This window comes from Pinus tabuliformis, chromosome X (assembly GCF_031772625.1).
Source record: "Pinus tabuliformis cultivar Carrire ecotype Pingquan chromosome X, CPIR1, whole genome shotgun sequence".
Taxonomy (NCBI): Eukaryota; Viridiplantae; Streptophyta; class Pinopsida; order Pinales; family Pinaceae; genus Pinus; species Pinus tabuliformis.
In genome coordinates, this window is record NC_142308.1 from 122,453,640 (window position 1) to 122,475,760 (window position 22,121).

Here is a 22,121-nt window from a genome sequence, read left to right on the forward strand (position 1 = left end):
TTAGCGGAAAAACCCTTAAAGTATTTAGATTGTTTAAATCAATAATTTTTTTGATAAGATGTTAGAAAAATTAAATCCAAAAAAACTTCGATACTAGTTACTATTAGTACTTATTTATAATTTTATTAATAAAAATTACAGTATAATATATGAAATTAAATTGAATCGAGGGAATAAACGAAATTTAAAAAGCTTGATCTTTTTATTGACTTTTTTTTATTCTTTCCCTTAATTACAGTGTCCGAAGCTTACTGTATCACAGCTTATGCAATAGGGTTACATCATAAATCCATTTGAAACGGCATCTTTGGTAGTAAGCTTGAAGCTCTGTCCGTAGGGTTTCCATAGGGGTAGAAAATGCGATCAATTTACGTGAAAACTTACCAAGAATTGAGCACTCTGATTTAAATTTAACGAAATTTGGAAGCAAAGCAGTTTTTTAACGTTATTCCAAGTTGCAGAAACCGTAACAACGGAGGCTGTTCTGGAGGCTAGCAAGGCTTTAGAAATAACCAGTATTATGACTTAATTTTGTGACATTCATCCCCAGTCTTGCAAAACAAATTTTCAACATAGATCCGAGTTTCAGTGACCCTAAGAATGGTGGCCGTTCGGGCAAATAAATAACAAGGCTTTTTAAGAAGAGCATTTAGGCTTAAATTTCTCTAAGCCGTAGTTATGCAAGGAAGGTTTGTAACGTTAATCCCAGTTGAAGAAACCCTACCGATGAGGATCTTTCGGGGGGAATTAGTAATATTTGAGCGTATTTTGAAACATGTACGCGTTTATTGCTCCGAAAATATAGGGTTTCAGAATTTATCTTCTAATTTGGCCGTGTAGTTCACCGAGATCGAAGATATATGTCGAAATGGAAAGATAGTGGAAAATTGGTGTGGTGGAAAGGGTATTTGCGGGACAGTTCAGTGTTAATTTTGCAATGTAATGGAGCCCGAGGATGCTGGCGCAGACAAGAACACAGGAATGGATAATCTCCCTCACATAAGGCTACCGTACCAGGTCATGACGACATCCCAGCTGGAGACTCTGCGCAGACAGATTTGTGTATACTCCACCATTTGCAGCCAGCTGGTCGAAATGCACAAGGCTATGTCGCAGCAGGCCTCGACTTCGCGTGAGTACCGCAATTATTTGTTATTTTTGTGCGTGCTTTGCCTTCCCTGTTTCCTTGAACTCGATTTTCCATCTGTTTTAAAGTTTTTTGAGAAATGTTCATGGTGGGCTGCACTGCATAGCGCAAAGTTCCTTGAGCTTATGTGCCATGTATGAGCGGTAGCTGTTATGCCAAAATGTCCTGGATCATGCATCCTGCTATATTCCTTATAAACTGATACTCTTAGTCTGTTATCTGTGACAATGAAATTCAGAAAAAAGAAAATTGTCAGTGCAAAAGATATGATAGAATTGATATCTAAATATGTTCAAACCAAAAAACAAGTACAAATATTTTCATATCATCAAATCCTCCGCACGCGCTCGTATATCTCTTCTAATCTGATTCAAATATATGTCAAGACGGAAATCAATGTTAGAGCATAATCTATTAAATATTTCTCTCACAGACACAGTCTCTGTGTGCGTGTTTTGGTTTTCTTATTTTAACCAAAAACTGAATATCAAGGACCTTTTACTAATTTTGTTTAAAAAAAATGCTTGTCTAGTTTGATTCACTGTTAAATATGCTAGCACTTTAGCACTCGAGATTTGTTGATTTTGATATTTTTCAGAAAAATACCGAATATTATGACCAAGCTTATGCCATTCCAGGAGTGAGAATAGAACCTTGGTGGATGACTTAATATTATTTCGTTGACCTGACCAGTGAATTTGTGCCCCATTGGCCGTTTATTTTTATTTCTTTGTTAAGTCCAAAAGGAGAAGGAAACCTTCTTTTGTTTGAGTTCAAAGCCTTAATCCCACTTTTACAATGCCACTTTTGAATTCGAACGCCAGTTTAAGGCCACTTGAAACTGACTAACATGTCTCAGTAGATAAAAGTACTTCGTCATATAGTAAATTTGAAGAATGCAGGAATAAGTTACGAAAGTTCGTCTCAAGCCACTTTTACATGATAGTAAAAATCTAGATTAAAATCTCAACAGGAACCTCTGGAATTTGAATGAATTCCACTTAAAGTCTATCTTGATTTATGGGCTTGCGTGAAGTGGATCATAGAAGAGCGATGTGCATTATAATGGTGCTGGAAGATGTAGATTTTTTTACTGTTTACTATACCTCTTCATCAAGTTTGATTGCATTTATTTTGTGATGTGCAAGATTCAAATTAAACTGCATTTGTTTCATGATTTGAGCTTTTTTCTTGCTTCTAAACATAAAAAATGGCATTACCAATGAATATGCCCGAATTGTCATTAACCATATTGTTATAGTTTCTAATTTTAGGTTATCAAACTTACACTTTTAATCCTTATAAGATAATTTGCCTTCTGCATGTTGGTTTACCATTTTTTGCAAGTGGCAGAAGGAGAGGATAGGAGAAAGGAGGAGGAGGAGAACAAGAAGAAGAAAGCATAGGAAGAGAAAAGGAAAAGAGAGAGAAAATAAAAGAAGCGATCGAGGAGATAAAAAAGAAAGAGAAGGAAAAGAAGCAAGGCGAAGAGTGCAATGCCAAAAAAGAAACACGAAGAGGAGCAAAAGCAACAAAAGAATGCAAAAGCAAAACAGCAGTTTGACTAGACAATCATTGACCCTATTGGAGACAAATATTATAGTCAAAACTGTGGATGCCAATGCAATTGCTATTGATGCTAAGCTTTGTAACACTTTTATCCAAAGAAGGTAATAAAGGCTCAATAGGTGTCCATAATTGGGAGACCAGGTCATAACAAAATCTGACATTAACAAACGTGAAAGGATAATCTTAAAGTCTTTTCGACCTTTGATTAAGCCTGAAAAGAAAGTGATGTTGGTTGATTACCAACTTTCAATGCAGACAATATTGGAAACAAACTTGGCAACTTTTGATAAATTTGCATGAAATAGAAATGGTGGCAAGAAGTTTTTTTTGATGTACTTGCATTTGGTAGAGACAAGAATAAAAGGAACTCAAAAAAGGAGAACAACGAGTTTAAGATGATGATACACTATTGCACAATTGTCACCTCTTGATTGAGAGTCTTGCAATAGAAAGAGAGATGCCAATATAGGAAGAATGAAGTAAGACTCTGCAATAAGATTGAAGGATTGAAAGGAAAAAATTGGCAGTTAATTGAACAACGTCAACAACTTCAATAACTAATAGAGACAAAGGTCATTAGAGAAGAGTCAATATTACAATTTTGAAAGCTTTATCGTAGTTTCAATCTTAGTCCCAAACATATCCAAGTAAAATGTCGAGATCGGGAATGGCATAAGGTGGTATTCATTGAACTATTTATATTGTCTATATGGTTAGAAGGAACACCACTACATGCATTGCCAAAATCCATGTAGGAAATTTGGACCACCCATCAACAAGTGACAAACAAATGTAGGAAAATGATACAACTATAGATGGATATATTCAATCAGGGGGAATTGAGCAAAGCTGAGAGCTTAATGTCTTAATCGTGGAGAAGGATGCGACCCCAAGAATCCTTTGTTCAAAGAAACCTTGGCCCTCTTAGGGAGATATCTTATCCAATCTTCAAGAAAAAGCTTGGCGAGAAATCATCTCTCCTTGCATAAGCATGATTGTCTCATCAAAAGTGAGATTGAATTGGTCATCAAGTGAAAGTTTTAAACCTGTGCAAGTGAAGCAATGTGTACAAATTCTTGAACAAAATAGAAAGAATGATAGTGGCACACACACAGTACATAGAGATTTACCTTAGAAATCATTAGCTGGGAAAACTAACTAACCTAACTTAGAGCTGCACGTTAATCTTTTTCATTGTATTAACTGGATCATTCACAAATACAATATTTAGGTATTTTGCAACATCCAAAACCTTAATTCATTTACAAGAATTAGATTACAACCCTAATCCCTTTGCTAGGATTATATCACAATGAGTGGAAAAACCTTTGGTCAAAAAAGCACAAAAACAGGCCAAAAATACACCGCCCAAAATTTATTTGGGCCCTGGGGCATTGCCTCCAAACCTCAATGGCTCGAGGCTTTCATTTGTTAATTTTGGTATGTTCTATGCTTAAGAGAAATTTACTTCAAATTTCTTATTAGCCCAATATCAATTTCCAGATTAGCAATCACATCAGCATGATAGTAAAATGCAGATAGAACATAAACATAAACAGTGGAAGACAAGCCAAGACAAGAGGACACAAGATGTGGCACCAGCCAGGGACAAACCCCAATGTGGGGAAACCCTTGATCAATTCTTCTTATATTCTTCAATAATTCAGCACAGAGAGAGAGATAGTACAAATATACAATTCTGATATTTTATGACAGCAACAACAAACCCTAACCAGCAAAGTCAAAGCTGGTCAAACAGGTCAGATTTGACCTCCAATCAGCTCGGTCATCAACCCAAACAACTTGGCCTCCAACAGCAAGGAGAAGCAACCCAAAACAGTCCGAAAATCACTGTCAAACTTCAGTCAACAGCAGACAGCCCTAGCACAGTCAACGCTGGTCAATGCAGGGTCAAAGAGAGGTTGAGATGGCTGTCCAGAACTGCAGCTTGCCAAGGAGAGGCAGCCTAACCCAATCCGCACTCAAGGAGAGTCAACGCTGCCCAAAACACTGTTCAAAAACCCTTCCGCAACTTCGGTCAACCTCAGTCAACGCTGCCCTAACAGAAAATCAGAATTCGTCCTTCCACACGTGTGAGAGAAGCAACTCCAGAAATGCGTACCCAAACAAGAGAGAGAAGGATGAGATGAGATGGTGAAATGAAGCCATGAGGTCTCCTCCTTTTATAGCAACGTTGAGGTCAAGTTGGGGGTGAAAAATAACTAATTTGCTTGCTGGCCGACCTTGACAAATTGTCAAGAATATAAATAAATTCATATCTCCATATATACATGTCAGAATCAGATGATCTTTAGATCAATCCTACACCTCTCGGAGAGAGGAATTCAAGAAAAATATCAACTGCCCCAAATAAGGTGACCCACATGGAGTTTGGCCCTAGTTGCCAAATTTAACACTCCCTCTCAACTAGTGAGAACTCCATCTGCTAATCCATCTGTTTGTCGGTACTATCTTTGCCATCAATGCACTACTCTGTTGAACTATGAAGAAGGAGTGATCGAGAATGTATCATACCATTCTCTATTGACCCAAAGTTAGTCCCAGATAAAAGAGTGTCTCATACCACTCTTACTGACCCGAAGTCAGTTCCAGTTGATCTCAGATCAATATCATCCTAGCATAGGGAGTATGGTAGTACACGATGCGTCTATCGATAGTACTATGGTCCATATCCTCATTTCCCTACTCATTAGCCAGATGAGAGGTACTTCCCATGAATCCCACACTGCATGGGTAGGATGTCTCAGTAGGAGAAGGATGAACCACTCATCCTGCCTACATGTCACCACATGGTATCACAGGGAAAGGCTGAACCACTCACCCTGTATACAACAAACCACTAGGGGAAGGCCGAACCACTCACCCTATGGTTGCTCATCGCTCCAAGAAGTACCCCAAGCCCCCGGAGCTCCCAGAGCTCAATGTCCATATCATACAGGACCCTTATTGCTCCTCGTTGTACCATATCCCGGATAAAGTGGTACCTCATATTGATGTTCTTGGAGCGATCATGAAATACGAGATTCTCTGATAATCGGATCCCACTATAGTTGTCGCAGAGGATCACGGTGGTATCCAACACATGTCCAAACAACTAGCTGAAGAGCTTCCTCAACTAGACAACTTCACAGGAGGCCATACTTGCAACTATGTATTTGGCCTCAGCGGTTCTCAAAGCAACCGACTTCTGCTTCCTGCTCATCCAGGATATCAAAGCAGAACCCAAAGAAAAATAGCACACAAAAGTGCTTTTGTGAGCCACCACACTGCTTACCCAATCAACATCGGAATAACCATGCAGCCTCACATCTCCGGTAGTGTATCTCAGTCCATGAGTGATTGTGCTCGAAGATATCTCAGAAGATTCTTGGCACCAATCCAATGTGAGTGATGAGGCTCAACCATATATTGGCTCAACGTGTTGACTGCAAAACATATATTCGGACGAGAGCTCACCAAGAACATCAGTGCTCCTATGAGTTGACGATAGTCAGAAGCATTTCCCAATTCAAGGCCAACATCATGTCCAGGGAGTCTAGCCAGATGGTATTTTAATCGTGTAATCCCTCCTGTCATCTTGTCCCTACACAATTTGCATGTTAGATATGCCCGATTTGTCCCACCATCAGGTTCCCCATACTCCCAAAATGGTTCCAAGGGCTTTGGCATATTTGTAGTGGATTAATTCAAACCTAGGGCACCAAAAAAAATTGGCGTTAAACCCCCATACCAAAAAACTAACAGTCACATTTTTTTTATGACATTATTTGCAATGAAAAATGGCAATAAGAGGGTGAATAAGAAAGTAAAAAAAAACAAAGCTTGCTGTCCAAATATGGAGAAAACCCTTGCATTGGCTCATGGGCATGAAAATCATAGCAAATGGAAAAAACAAAGAACCAAAATGTTGGTAGGCAAAAAGGCAAGCAAGCGTAACCCTAAATCTATGAAAAAAATCATTAACATAGGAGTTTTTAAGAACATACCTATTAATGGAAAAAAGTTTGTTTCACTGTTCTTGAATCTTTGATCCACAAAACATTTTGGTTGGTGATGATAATAGCTGTTTGATTCTCAATCCCTCTACTTGAAAACCACTACAAAGCTCTTCCCCTTCCTTCCCCAAGACCAACAAAGAAAAATGAGCAATCAAAAGGCCAAAAAGTCGTTTTATAGCTGCAACCCTGCTTGCCCAGCGGGAAATAGGGTTGTCGCGCAAGCAATATTTTGGCGAAATATCACCAATATATTGTAAATATCACAAAATTTTCAAAACGGAAAATATCGCGATATTTAGTCGGGGATATATTGTTTTGCCGAAAATATCGCGATATTTACGATATATCGCGATATTATCAACAATGTATTAAAGTCATGTGACTTTTTATCGGTTACTTTATGAGATTATAAAAGTACATTGTACTTTTTATCATTAAAGTGACTTTATGTGTTTTTATGGTGTACTTTTATATTAATAAAGTGACTGTCATAAAGTACATGGTGTCTTTTATGTTATTAAAGTGACTAGGAGGGTCAATTAATGAAAAGGGGGACTTGAGGGGGTCAATGTGAGATTAGATCTCCACCATTGATCAAGAGAGGCTAAGATCTAATTTCAGCCCTTGATCCTAGGGACAGGTCTTTTTCTTCATTATGAGAACATAAAAGGGGAAAAAGGCACTTTGAGAGATTCATTCTTTATGTGTGAGATTGGAGAAAATGAGCAAAGGAGGCTAAGAGGAGAAAGGAGAGTACAGCAGGAGAAAGTAGGATACAACAGTACAACAGCTAGGCTACAAGCACGGATTCAAAGGAAGGAGGGGCTGAGTAGATTGGCACAAATTTCAAGGAGGAAATTCTGTGCATTAATTGCTGCTGCACGAGTACAAATTGCGAGGCAGACTGGGCTGATTTTCAATGATTGTCAGGGCTGCATTTACTGCTGTCAGTAGCAGCACTGTTTTCAAGGAGAATTGGCATGAAAATCAAGGGACACAGACGGTAGACCTCATTAATTGCTGTTTGTCAGAACTGCAGACCAGCACAAGTTTTGAGGGGCCCAACTCATTTTCTTGAGAAAACTCGGCATGGAAATTTGTGCAGCTGGCATAAATTTCAAGGGGGCTAAGGCACAGTTTTCTGAGGAGATCTGGGCATGGAAAACGAGGTCTGTTCAGCACAGAAATTGAGGGGTTGCTAGCAGAAATTTCTAAGGAGTTGCCAGCACATTTCCTAAGGAGTTCTAAGCAAGATATTAGGGAGATAAGTTGACAATGTGTTGAATTTAATTGCTGTAATGGTTTCTCTGTCTAAAATAAAAGAACTTTCTCTCACTGTTTATTCCTTTGGAGTTTTTCGCATTTCCATGGTCAGCTTGACCAAAATTTTTGTGTCCAAATTTCATGAATGTTTGTGTGATTTCCTAGCAAATGTGAAAGTAGAGTAAATCTCGTGTTTCCTTTTGAGATTTATGTTCAAGTTTATATTAGTTGCTAATAATGAGGGGAAGGGCATTAAACTTGATGTGAAAACCAAACTTGAAACTGGGAGGAATTTACAGTGTAGATTTTCTACATGGTATCAGAGCAGTGGCGAGTAGATTTGCTGAGAAACAGTGACCAAACAACAGTTTAAACAGGGTTGTGTGGTTGAGAGGGAGCTGGGTTTACCCTTGGGACAGATTTGTGTTGGGTTGTTGAAGTCATGGCAACTGGGTTGAGGGTGGAAGATAGGCTGAGTGGGGCTGAAGACTTTAGCCCATGAAGGAGAGAATTTTACTGGTGCTTCAGGAGTTTGTACTGGGGTTGACAAACCATCAGGGATCTCCAGAATTTCTTCAACCTAAACCTTCAGCTGTTGTGCAGAACAACAGTACTCAAAAGTTAACCAAACAAGTGGGTGTTGGAGATTATGACATCACATAGGATTCCTGGAGGTTCCTTGCTCGCACCCCTTCCGGATATTCAGCTGCAATTGAAGGAGACAGATGAAAAGGTTTTTCCAAAAGAAACTGAAAATTTGATTGTTAAGACAGAGTTTCAGAAAGATACTTCAACAAATAGAAATGACTTTGAGTTGGTAAAGGAGCTTCGAAGACTAAAGCCAAACAAAACATTATTCAGTGGGAACAAAAGAAAATTTACAGAGATAAAGGAGGCTTATAGTAATTTTGGAAGGAATGCTCCATCATTTGTAATGTCCAACAAAAAGCTCTTCAAAAGATACTTGTCATGGATGGTTGGAAAGAGAAATCATAGGGGAATTAATTCTAAAGAGATCTGATGCATACAGGAAAGGAACAAAAGAAGCATCAAAGGACAAGTTCCATCAGTTTTTTATAAAAGAAAATGGGGTAACATGTGATGCTTGTGAGAAATGGTGCTTGCTCCCATTTGGGGTGGAGCAATCATTACTTCCAAAAAAGTGGTTCTGTCTGATGTTTCATTGGTTGCCTGACGTGAATTGGTGTGATGTTAGTGAAGATTCAATCACACGAGCTGTTAATGGGATGTATGGAATACAATCAAGCCAGAGTTGGGTGGATGCAAATAAAGAACAACTCCAACAACCAGCCTCAATGAACAACTCAAGTTCTCTTTCAAAGAAGAATAAATAGAGCTCTGTTAGGAGCAATAGCTCAATTGATGTAGATCAAAAGCCTCTAGAAAAATTTCAAGTGGGCAAACTCATATTACAACAAGCAATTAAGGGGAGTGGTGCTGTAATGGGAATTGACAAATTCAAACAACAAAAATGGAAGCTGAAACAATTGGTAGTTGCAAGCTCAGGAGGCACTGTCCTCTCCACAAACGATGCTTCAGCAGCCAAAAATAATTTTTTTGGTTAGAATCTCTAGCTGATCACGTTACAAAAAGTGGGGAGATGGCTGACTGTAGTGTTTCTATGGGAACATAAGCTCGAACACAAATAAGGTTTTGGCGTAGAAGGGGAAAGGTATGGAGGCTGATGTACACTTGGAAGTTTGGTGGTCATCCCCCAATAAAAAAATGAGTTGCTGATAGCAAAGATCAGCCGTGTAGTCATACACTATGTGACTGCCAAACCATGTGTGGAAAGCAATGCCCTTGTCTACGTTCCTTGTCTACGTAGTGGGGCTTATTGTGAAATTGATGCATACCAGAAGGGAGATAATTTGAAATTTGCAACTCATTCATCAACTCCAAATTGTTATGCAAAGGTGATCGTGATCACTGGTGATCATACGGGGGATCAAAGCAGATCTTGCAACAGCCGAAATTGCAATTGCTTGAAGACAAGCAATGTTGGGAAGCAGGAACTGTAATGTCCTCTTCAAATTGATTACCCAAGGTGGTGGACATAGTAGCCTATTTAACCCCATAGGCTATAGTCTTTTGTAAAGGGGGAAACCCATTATTCAATGTTAGAGGGGTAACATTGGGTAAATTGGGGTAATTGGAGGAAAACTTGTGGAAGAAGTCAAATTTGGGGCAAGATGGAGGGAAACTTGTTAGCCCCTCAAATTAAAATTAGGAGGGAAGACCCCAAAGGGTATCTATAAAAAGGAGAGGAGAATCATTTTCTCATCATTGATTGTTGATATTTCTGGTTTATGAGCTGAGGCTCTTGGAGGGTTTTAAGACCCCTTTCTTTCTGATTGGTTTTGGCGGTGAAAGATTCCACCCTAGCCAATCCCTTCTCTCTATTCTATTTGGCATAACTTTCTGAGGCACCTTTCATCTGATTTTGCCACTCAAGGGAGGATTTCTGTGGAGTTATTGGTCTGAGGAGAAATTCTCTGGCACCAAGGTCTGTTTGAGACAATCCCAGGGTAGCAAAGATCTTATCTAGGCCGCAGGCAAACCTTTCTGTGGCAGCACAAGGCAGCGAGGTTCTAGACTGTGCTGAAACCCCAATCCCAGGGCATGTGGTTAACCTAAGGGAGTTTCCCTGTAGCAGCAAGGTCATTTGAGGGATAGAATTCTGACCGCAGAATCCCCTGAGACCCTAGTCTGAGGCAGCGGCCCTCTTGGAAGTGATTTTCTGTGGTAAAGCAAAGTTATCCATGGCAGCAAAGCTTCCCTAGAGCCCTAACTGAGGCAGTGAGGGCCTCAGAGGCCATTTTTCTATAAGCAGCGTGGTCATCTGAAATTATTCTCGGTGCGAGGAACTCATCCTGTGATTGTGGACCCGGTCTGAGGACTGTTCAGGGCAGCTATTCATCTCTAAGGCCATATTAGGATGCAGCTTGTGGCAGCAAGTGAAGCCGTGGCTGGAAACGGCAGTTTGAGCTAGCAGCGTCCATGCTAGGACAGAAACAAGGCCTGTTAGGGCTCTCTGATGACAACAGTGCAGCAAGGCAGCGAAGTTGTGGAGACAAAGTGAGCAGAACGGGAAGAACTTGTAAGCTGGTTAGTGTGTTGTTGATAGGGTAATTAGTATTGTTACTGTTACTAAAATATTGAATGCTGTACAGCAGACTCTGCTGGTGTAACAGCCCTAGAAGTGAATCTGTGGAAATTGTAACTTCATGTGCACTGTGGTTTTGTTGAAAATCATCTACTTGTTTACATTGTTGTGTTTTCAATGTCATCACTGTTGAATTGAAAAAGGATACTGTGATACTGGAACAAAAGTTGTCATATGTTCTTTCACCCTAAGGGTAAATTCTGCTACGGGATATTACGATATCATTGTTGCTTCCAACCTGCCATTTCTTGGAAATTTCAAGCAAAGCTTCTAGCCATTCTGGACACCTGCTTCGTGTTCCCAAAGCTTGCACAACATAGTTTCTGGATGTTGCTGCTAATATAGGTTGTGGTTAGTGCTGCTGGTAGAATCAGTGTGTCTGCATTGTGTCCACTTCTCTATTTTCATCCTTTTCCTCTCTCTGCTGTGCATGCCTTAAGTTTTGTTTTACTTCATTTCATTTACAGGTCTATTGGAGTTAAAGGAGCAGTGGCTGGAGCCATTTGCTTTGCACCAATCTTTTACCTCCAATTTTTGCTGGTGTTAAATTCTTGAAATGTAGCCGTGACAGCCACTAAAGCTTTAATTGTGACAGTGACACACATAACTTTTATATTATATTTGTTTCTCTTTAGAATAATTATTTTGGACCTTGCTTAGTGACTGTGCATTGACAGGAGTTTTAAGAAACTTTATGAGTCACAAAAGCAAGCATAAAACCCATGCACCTCCCTACCCCCACCAACACCACAAAAAAGAAAAACCTGATTTCAAAAATGGTGCTCCTACACCCACATCCACATCCACGCCAGATTTCAAAAGTGGTGTTACTCACTCTTGGATCTGCACCAACATTTGAAATGTCATACCTGTACCCATGCACCCTGGCTACCTGGATATAAGTCTACCGAGTGTGTTGTTGATTTGTTCCATGACCTCTTAAGTCTTCCTGGAGGTGTAGGGGGAGATTGGAGGTTTCACTCATAGAGAGGTTGAGGGTTAAGGTCACAGTGGATGGGTAAGCAGAATCTCTACCCAAGAACCAAAACCCATCTTCCAAAATATGCATCCTGTCTTCATGGTTTTTGGATAAAGCTACATAAACACCTCAAGAAATAATGCTTAGCATGAATTTCTTTGTCCAGTCTACCAAAGCTGTGTTGTTTTGCCAAAAACGGTTGAATCTACATAGCAAGGCCATTTCTTGATATTCATTAATGTTATCTAGAACATCTTCAGTGGAGATTCTTAGAGCAGGTCGCTGTCTGATTTTTCTACTGACACTACCTATAGATGCATTCTTCATAGTCTAGGGTGAGTGGAGTCCTTATTTAACTTGACTGTCTCTTAAAGACTGGAATTTTGAAGAGGCAGGGGGAACTACACTCTTGGAAGACGTCAGATTGAAGTTTTTAGAAGTGATTTTGTGGATGCCCTATGCAATTCTTAATTCTTAGTGCTGAAATCAGGGGAGTGTGCACAATTCTTGGCAGTGTGGAAGGCTGCCGCAGAGGGGTCTGAAGCATTCTTTGCTGTTGGTTGGACAGTGGCTGCAGCATGTGGCTTTGTTGGAATTCTATACAATGCAGTGGAAGATTGCTTTTGGGCCACTTGCAGTTCTTCCCTTTCCCAAAACCAACCTAACTATAGTTAGAAGGGAAATAGCCTCTCGTGAATGTTTTGGTCAATGTTGCACAAAGCGGGGACTTTTTTTTTGAATCGAAGCGTCGGAAACGTCATTTTCCAAAAATCTATGAAGCGAAGTGTCTCAGAAGCGTCTACTATATATATATATTATTATTTTGCGTTTATATTAAAAAACATCCAAAATACCAAATTAGCTGTAGAATATATGAAAACATGCATATTTGTACATAAATCAAGCTAGATATGGCTTCCCTTGTACATCAATGATTAATTATTCTATAATTAACCATCTAGATGCATCAACCATCTATAATCTAGATTCTTCTCCTCTTGTCTAGCATCTGCCTCTACCTCGATTGTCTAGGGATACCAGTCAACGTTGCACAATTTTGATCAAACTACCTCAGCCAAGCCTTAAAATATGGTAGAAAAAACTTAACATGCTTGATCACTGATTTTGACTATTGACTTGATTGAAAGGTAATTTTTTGCTAAGGCCATGACAAAGGAGTTCAAAAATTAACACCACCAACACTAAGGTACATATAGGGCTTGGTGCTCTTGATTAAATGCCAATCACATACCCTCATACATGATATAATCTAATAAAATGCCACAATCCCATTGATCATGGATTCCTGAAAATTGTTAAGCCTGTTGAATTTGGAATAGGATGTGAAATTCTATTTTCTCCATATGAAGTCCAGTGAGGTTGGAACCACTCTCAAACATCAGGAGTCATTTTATGGTAATGTTAAAAATTTAAGTAAAAGGATGAAAATAAAAGATAAAAGAGAATGTCACTTTTACTTGAATTCAACATTACCATGGAGTATCTAGGAAGCATCTAAGGAACATCAAGGGAGCACCTTCGGAGTGTTTGGGAAGCCCCAACCCAACTTAGTCAAAGAAATCGGGCCCCCACGGAACCGTCATCTCCCTTCGGATCCACCCACGATCCGCATGGATTCATGCCTGGACCTCCATGGATATGCAACAACTCCTTTTCCAGATCTGTGGATCGGGAATTCAAAACTGTGGATCGGGTCAACGCGGTTTCAGATTTCCAGGAATCGCCTCAAAATTGCGGAACTCAGATCTGCAGTTCTGCCAGAGGATTGGCTGCAAATTTGTATGAGACATGGTTTCGGCGTTAGATCCTTGGGGGGGGAGGATCTTGCAACATTGGTTTTGGTTATAGATAAGATGAAATAATTTTATTAAGGTCCAACATACAACCTCAAAAATAGGTCAATGGGACTAAAAAATGCATCCAATGCTAGTACAATGTGGGAGTGCAAAAGTAACTCCTAGGTAATGCTGAAAATAAATAAAAAGTGCAGCATAGATAAGTATCTAATTATGCCAGTCACTAGGCCTAGCCAACACCAAAAGATATATATATATATATATATATATATATATATATAGCCATGTCGTAGGTGTGGTGATACATAATGGGAGTTCAATACTGGAAAGCTAGGCATCTTGATTATTATCGAGAGAGAGAGAGAGAGAGAGGATGATGCCAAGATCTCCAAGGCTTGATGATTGAGGACTATTGGGGCAATCGGGGCATTGGCTCGATATTTGAGTCCTTGGTCGCCACCATGGGATTTTGGGGGATGGGGTGTGTGCATAGGAGCAAGGAAGCCTTGTGCTCCTATCATCAAAGGTCAAAGGAAACTCTAGATAGATCTCTGATTGTTCAATTGAGGTTGACATGTACTTTGATGAGCACGTTGTACACTACTACAAATCCCTTTAGAGTTGGTCCATCTATCACTTGGAGGATGCACAATTTGATGATTGGTTTGATACCTCCAGAGTGGCCTTGATGAGTACCCCCAAAATCCGATTGTGGGATTTTGGGGTGGGGGGTGCGCATAGGAGCAAGGAGGCCTTGTGCTCCTACCATCCAAGGTCAAAGGAAAGAAACTCTGGAGAGATCTCTAGTTTGTTCAAACAAGGTTGTGGAGGTACTTTGATGAGGAGGAGGTACACTACTCCGAATCCCTCTAAAGTTGGCCAATCTATCACTTTGAGGATGCACAATATGATGATTGGTCTGATACTTCCAAAGTGGCCTTGATGACATCAATCCATCTCCTCCTTGAGGGTGTTAGGGGGTTGGGAGGGGTGGCAGAGGGGGAGGTTGAGAGGATACTGAAGTTCTCACCACTTTATGGTCTAAAGTGCTCTAGAGCTTTGCGTGTCTCATGTTGCCTAGATCTAATAGAACAACATGAATATATGAGGTGATCATCCTTGTGGTCCCATGGTGGGGTGGGGCATGCAAGGACTACGATTTGTGGTTGAATATCTCCTTGATGAAGAAAGTTAGGCATCTATGGTCACAATATCGAAAGAAAGTGGAGAGGGATCTCCCTAAGTCCCTATAGAGGTAGTGGTAGCATCCTCTAATTTTGTAGAAAAGGGGCATCTGAAAATGAGGTGCATCTTTGTCTCAAGCTCCAGTAGGTGGCATATCTGGTAGATTTGGAAACTATTCCATGCCTAGGTTCACATGTTATGTAGTTTGTCAAAATTCCTTTTTTAGACATCCTTAATACTTATTCTAGGGTTTTGTATCTTGGATTGTCCTTTTATGCAATTATTTTCAAGACATAGGTTACGTGATTTTAGCTTGCATAAATTTTGTTAATGCATTCTTAATTGTTTTCAAGACGGACTTGGCAATCACTTCTACATTTTTCTTCGTTTACATTTATTATTATTATTATATTATTATTATCCATTTTTAAGGTCACGACCAAACTAGACACCAAATTTGTGTATGAGACCCCCTTGTTTGTGGGACAAGGGACCTACTTCCGCGCAGCGATTTGACTGCTAAGTCTACGAAGGCATACATACTCTACCCCCTTCTAGTTTTGAACCTGTGACCTCTTAGGAGGAAACACCTGCTCTTAACCATTAGGCCCACTCTATTGTGTAATATTAATGTCAGGGTCCCCTGAGGTGGATGTATCTAAAATTTTCCAGATGAATTCTTAGACTAGGCGACTTTTGTTCATTTGTGTAGCTCGGGAGGTACTCCAAGCCCTAGTGTTCGAGGGTTGGAGGACAAAGCGCCACAAGTAGGCTTGTGGGCTTGGAACACAAGCTTGGGGTTTTGCACCCAATCGTGTTTGGGGCATTTCCGGAAGCACATTTCTACGTGTGATGGCATGAGACGATAGAGGGCGGAAAGGAGAATCCAACGCTTTGAGAATCGTCGAATTCTGAGTTGTGGAAGTGGAGAAATGAATTTTTGAAGTAATTAATTATTGGTTTTCAAGTCATGTAAGCTTGATGTAAAAATTAGCCAATAGATGTGTCTCTTCATCTATTCGTTGGAGCCCCTCATTTGGTTATAAATAGAGGGTGAATTGGAGTTGTTTTAGCATCCATGTGTGCAAGACTTTCCTAATAAGAGCTCGGTGGAGAGAGGTATTTCTGTTCTAGGCCGCAGCAAGGAGGACTGGACCAACATGGGTTAGAGGGCTGTTTTGATGCCATTTCAGGAGCACTGAGATGCTGGAGTGAAGGCCGCAGTGCCTTGCTGGAGGGCCGCAGGAGGAGGGTTTTGTTTGAGGTGAGACAACCCTCAAAATAGGCTGCCGCAGACTGTTTGAAGGAGTGAAGGACAGCTGCTGTCATAACAGGGAGGACCGTCCTTGTTAGGGGGATCCTTTCACTAAAGGAAAACCACAGTCCTTAGGGGCAATTCCGGGCAGGAATAAGGGCTGGAAAATGGACTGTCATGATGCCCTAGTTTACAGCGGTGGAGCGACCTTCAAACAATGGACAGAGATATGTATTTTAGTGAATGTTTGCAAGTGTTGGATCCTAGTTTGAGGATCAGTCTTGGATTGTTTATAGGGCAGCTTGTGGAAGTCAAAGAGGAGGGGCAGACCTCATGGTTAGATGCCCTAAACCAGTGACAGTTTCCACAGTGATTGGGCAGCAGACTTGGAGCGGAAGTTTGATGTGTGTTGGGTCAAAGAGTTTGACCAGTGTTTGGATCAGTTGATGAATAGCTTGAGGAGGCCTTGGGAGTTGTTTGGAGGAGCCCACATGGACTGTTGGGAAACCTACCAAGTAGCCAAGGTGACAGCAGGCACATCAGATGAGAGGCAAGAGGACAACAGCAAGGAGAGTTGCAGATGTTCCCTTGGATGATGGCTTGATGATGTCCTAGGTGATGACATATTGATGTGCCCAGATTTGTGCAATAGCTCCTCTGTTGCAGAGAAAAGGGCGGATTACTGGAGTCTGTGGGCAGCCATGTGTAAGGGTCTCCTAGGTGTGAGGATGCCCTAACTAGGTGCAAATGCTACAATGTGGACTTGGTCTCTCGTGGACTGTTGAAGGGCAGCGTGAGAGAAGACCAGTGTGGATGTGATTGGGCACTTACGGTCTGCTGGAGGACAGCGTGATAGTGTCCAAGTTGGAGCCCGGTGAGCAACACCTTAATGGATAAAGGTTGTTGCGAGAGAGGCAGTTGATGAGCTTAAGGGTTTCATCAGCTAGGAGCAGTGTGTGGAGCTCGAGACTTGTGTGTGGAGAAAGACTTGTACAGCAGATGATGGGCAGTCCTCCTAGCCCGTGTTCATTGTGGCAGATGGACATCTTGCAGTGATAGGTGGCAGCTCGCCGTGCCCTATGTTGGTCTTCATCGGAGCAACGTAGGAAGACCATAGTGCGCTGAAGTCCCCGAGTAACTGAGGAGCAGCAGTGGGCAGTTGAGAGTTGTTCATAAGTGGAGTTGTGAACAACTCGACAAGCGTCTCGATGTGTTGTGCCGTTGATGGATTAAGGCGCAACTAGTGAGCAGATTGGATAGCTGAGATTCACTGGCCAGATGGGCTTGGAGCATTGATAGAGGCAGGAGTTGTAGATCGGGAGCCGCAGGACCGGGCAGGTACAAGGTACCGAGAGGAGCTGAGAGAGCATGTGACAGCCAGAGGGTCAGAGTATCTTGTTGAGGGCAGATTGGTGGTCGATGTACTGACACCAAGCCCCAGTTTATATTCTTGTATCAGTGGTATGAGGGCCATTATCCCTGGCATGGGAGCCCTAGACTGTTGTATTATATCAGTTGGATCTATATTCTGTGCATGTGTGATTTACTGCTATTTTATTCCGCTGTGCAAAGTAATTTATGGTTGAGATTCCAGATGAATTCTTAGACTGGGTGACTTTAGGCTGGTACTGTTAATCTCTTCACTTATCTTTTGCCAGAAGTGCAACGATTTCAGTTTGCATTACTTGATAATTTAATAGAATTGATTTTATGAAAATTAATGATTATAAATAGTTGATGAAGGTGATTTTTGATCAATTGACCAAGTTTTGTAGAGATTTCAAACTGTCACTGCTTGTGAGGAAAGACAATGTAGTGCGTTGTTGGTGATCTGATAAAACAAACGATAGAAGGAAAGGGAGGACATAGATTCATTTAAGAGTTGCTTTGTTATTGATCAGATAAAACATATGACAGAAAGAATGGAAGGGCATAAATTCAGTTAAGCGTTGCTTTGTTGGTGATTGTATAAAACACATGACAGAAAGAATGCGAGGACATAAATTCAGCAAAGAGTTGGCTGAATGAGTACATTCCCAATATTGCGACTATCAAGAGCCATTTTTAAAGAGACTCTCAGATATGAAGAATGTTCTTGCTGATTCTGGAATTAGTTTCAGTGAGCATCGTTCTCACCAGGGTTTTTTCCCCAACACAAGAAGAGGTACTCTTTTTTAAATTGAGCAAAAGGAAAACCTCTGATCTGAACTGAACTCTGGAACTAACTATAGATAGGACCAACTAGTGCCAGTGGGTTATTTCTTCCCACCTATAGAGAGTTGATAGTTATGGTTGTCCATAGTCTAATTTGTCCATAGTTAGTGATCGCCCTTGTCTGTCCACAGAAAGGAGATAGCAGCTAAGTCCGCAAACTGGGAAACTTGGTGCCTGAAATGAAATTTTTAAAATGATCTTGTTTCCTTGTTTTTTCAAATATCTTTTCATACTCTTTATTGGTAATTGAAGCTCATCCAAGCTCTGAGGGGCAACTGTAAGCTACTATAAGCAACATTTTCCAGAAAAATCACTTTCAACACGCATATTTGACTTTTGCTTCAACAACCTCCATGGGGTTAAAGTGTTGGATTCACGGTGAAAACTTAATTTAATTCCGAAGTGTATATTAAAATCTTTAATGAGTTTAGTGGCAAAACTCTAGTTTTTCCCAAGGATACAAGCATAGTCTGCACTTGTTATTAAATTGGTTGAAGACTAGAGCTAGAGACTTGAGATGTTGAAACTTGATTCTTATGCGTCAGTGTCCTGGTGCTTTTGTTAGCCAAGATGTGTAAACGTTGAGCTTTCCAGTAATGCTTTTTAAAGAAACTGTGAGAGCTATTGAGTTTTTATCTGCAGCTGTGGTATGCTTCTCTTGTGTACTGAATGCATGTATTAATTGCACTCCTGTTTAGAATTGGTTCTTGATAGCCTTCGTTTTGAATCTTGATTAATGCTTTCTGAAGTTCAAGTTTGTTGTTGCGGTATTCTCTCAGTTAGCACACATTACGCCCCATATGCCAACAATTGATTAACAACATTGTTTGCAGGAGAACGTATGCTCTATGATCTACCTGTGTCTGGTCAAGGATTTAGGCCATCTGCTAGACAACGTTGGGCACCAAGCCAAACACAACTTCATATCTTAGAGAGATTATATGACCATGGCAATTGCACTCCAAATAAGAAAAAGATAAAGGAGATCACTAGTGAGCTTAGTCAACATGGTCCAATTTCAGAAACAAATGTTTATAACTGGTTTCAAAATCGTAAAGCTCGTGCAAAGAGAAAACAACAGCGTCTTCCACAAAAGGAAGGTGAGTCCGAAGTTGACACAGATGGTGAATCTTCCCGGGAAAAGAAACCTAAAATTGACGATGAGTTTAATAAGGAGGATGCAGGATATAGTGAGAAGAATGTTGATGCTTTTGAGAAAAGACATGGCATATTTCTTATGGGATCAGCGCAGACTGAGGCAATACCACAGATACATGAGAGAAGCCATGGCATGAACAACATAGGTGTAAGGCACGCAGACACAGATGCACAGGGTTTTGAGAAAAACTATGGTGTAATTAATCAAAAGACACATGCTAACGACCAGCAACAATTTAATGGTACTAGAGAGAATGTCTCATCATCCTTGCTGCACTTTCAAACTGAAGCTGATCTAAACATTGATACTTCATTAGAGAGAACAGGAAATGCTGCAATTGTCAGTACTGAAAATGGTATGAGTTTAACAGACAAGCTAGATTCAATTTACTCCCCGCTGTTTCAAACAGAGCACTAGTTGAAAGTTTAAGTTTTAATTTTTAACTCGTGTAATTTAAAATTTTATTTTCTAACGGGTTGGAAATTTCTGTTTCAGATCAGCGAGGATCTAGGGTCATGACTGTGCTACTTGATGGGAAACAATTTGAAGTGCCAGTTGGAGTAGTTGATGTTAGAAGAACATTTGGTGACACTGCAGTATTGCTAGATTCTCATGGGCATGTTGTTCCAACAAACGATAGCGGAATGACTTTTCACCCGCTTCATGGCAGTGAAAGCTACACTCTTTTGAGGTGATTTCACGGCAAAGGATTAGATCCTTGCATTTTATTTTGTGCTGACACTTTTCACTTTTGTCAGATACGTAGGTGGCATTGGTGAACAAGCATGGTGAAGTGAAGGGAGGGATGTGTTTGAAGCCTTTTCTGAATATATTGGCAGGTTAGTCTGCAATTTTTGTGGCATTGTAAATGAAGATTAGAATTATTGAGGCATTACATCTGCTGTAGATGAAATTTTGTAGATCATTGCGGCCATTGTTGCCTGTTCGAGGAGAGCATGGGTAGTGGTTGATCCTCGAGGTTCGAAGCCATTTGTGTGAATTATGCATCAACGCTGCTGTTTGTGAAATAGTAGTATGATGATGTGTCCTGATTTTGGCACTGCCAATTGGAGAGAATCACCTGTTCTTTAAGTGCATGGAAGGGCAAATTGTAAGCAGACCAGTTCAAGAATGTTTTAACCTGTTTGAGTCCACAAGAGGACATCGTCATGATTCTTCTTTTAAATAATGTGTTTCCAGATTTGAATCCAAAACCTCTACCACGACGAATGCAAGTATGCTGTTCATAGGAATAATTGGAATCACATTTACTTGGAGAAGATTCTTTCTATATGCTAACATGATTTGATTAGTTTTTTTAAATTTTCTTGGTGATTAGTAGAATTAGCAATTTAACAAATGGGGCAGTTTTTTTGATGATTAGTAGAATTAGCAACTGGGGTAGTTTTATACTCATATGACATACGGTCCATTTCATCCGCTATTACTATAACCATTAGTACTCATATGATACAGGGTTTATTCCACCCACTGTCTACTATAACTGCTACTAATGTGGTCACAGGTAAGTGGGGTTTGAACCAAGAAACACATAATCTTTACATCTCACAATCTTTACCTAACACGATTTGGGGGTTTGCTGTACAAATTTATTCATTTAACAAGTTATTTAAATACTTTTAGTAATTTTTTATTATTTTTAAAGTTAAACAGGCCTTTAATTATTTTTAATATATAAAATTTTATTTAAATAATATAAATTTAAAATTAGGTAAAAATTATCTATGCAAATCATTATGAACAAATCAAACTAGACTAGAGTATTTTTAGCGGCGGATTGCAGTGATTAGCCTGATCATATATCCAACTTCGTTCGCCTGTAAGTATAGCTTGGGAGCGTGACATTACAATTTACGACGATGAACTGCCAAATTTATAGGGCTAAATATAACCTCAAGGAAAAGAGAACGTTGCCTGCTAAACCAGAATTATTGCAGAGTGAATGGAAGTGGAGGAGACTACCGCCCTCCCTGCTTAACCGGACTTCTAGGATTATTGCACAGTGAACTGAAGTGGAGTAGACTACCGCCCTATTTTCAATACAACAAATTTGCAATATCGCTGATGACAGATGGCGAAGTATGCGGGAAAGGAGAAAGGCCAGAAAACCACTGCACTCTCATTCTGTAAATTCCCTCCAAGTTGTTTCGCTGTCATTTGCCGTGAGTTTATCTAAAGGATCCATTGTATTGAATCACTGTCCTGAAAGTTCTACGTGTGCTTCGAACCATATAGTTGCATCAAAAGAAGCTAGGTGCGTTTTACAATTCAGTGCATATAAATTGATGTCTTCTTTCCCTGAAATA

General features: G+C 40.2%; 1 protein-coding gene across 2 annotated transcripts; it reads left to right on the plus strand.

Moving 5' to 3' along the window:
* The first annotated feature begins 233 nt into the window (after positions 1–233).
* On the plus strand, positions 234–21,132 carry LOC149138736 (WUSCHEL-related homeobox 12-like). Of its 2 annotated transcripts, XR_016264301.1 has the most exons (4): positions 234–1,132; positions 19,469–20,149; positions 20,290–20,633; positions 20,716–21,132. XR_016264301.1 is itself a non-coding variant. In XM_089447781.1 (3 exons), the coding sequence occupies exons 1-3, from the start codon at positions 943–945 to the stop codon at positions 20,487–20,489; spliced, it is 1,071 nt and encodes a 356-aa protein (XP_089303907.1). In that variant the 5' UTR covers positions 234–942; the 3' UTR covers positions 20,490–21,132. The 2 variants fall into 2 exon arrangements, 1 of the variants encoding a protein (XP_089303907.1); XM_089447781.1 differs by having other exon boundaries at positions 20,290–21,132.
* Positions 21,133–22,121: the final 989 nt, after the last annotated feature.

Excerpts from the sequence above, each read along its gene's own strand:
- LOC149138736 (XM_089447781.1), top strand. The coding sequence starts at position 943 with ATGGAGCCCGAGGATGCTGGCGCAGACAAGAACACAGGAATGGATAAT. Across the intron at positions 1,133-19,468 it reads GCAGCAGGCCTCGACTTCGC|GAGAACGTATGCTCTATGAT; the intron begins GTGAGTACCGCA and ends CATTGTTTGCAG. Across the intron at positions 20,150-20,289 it reads AATTGTCAGTACTGAAAATG|ATCAGCGAGGATCTAGGGTC; the intron begins GTATGAGTTTAA and ends TTTCTGTTTCAG.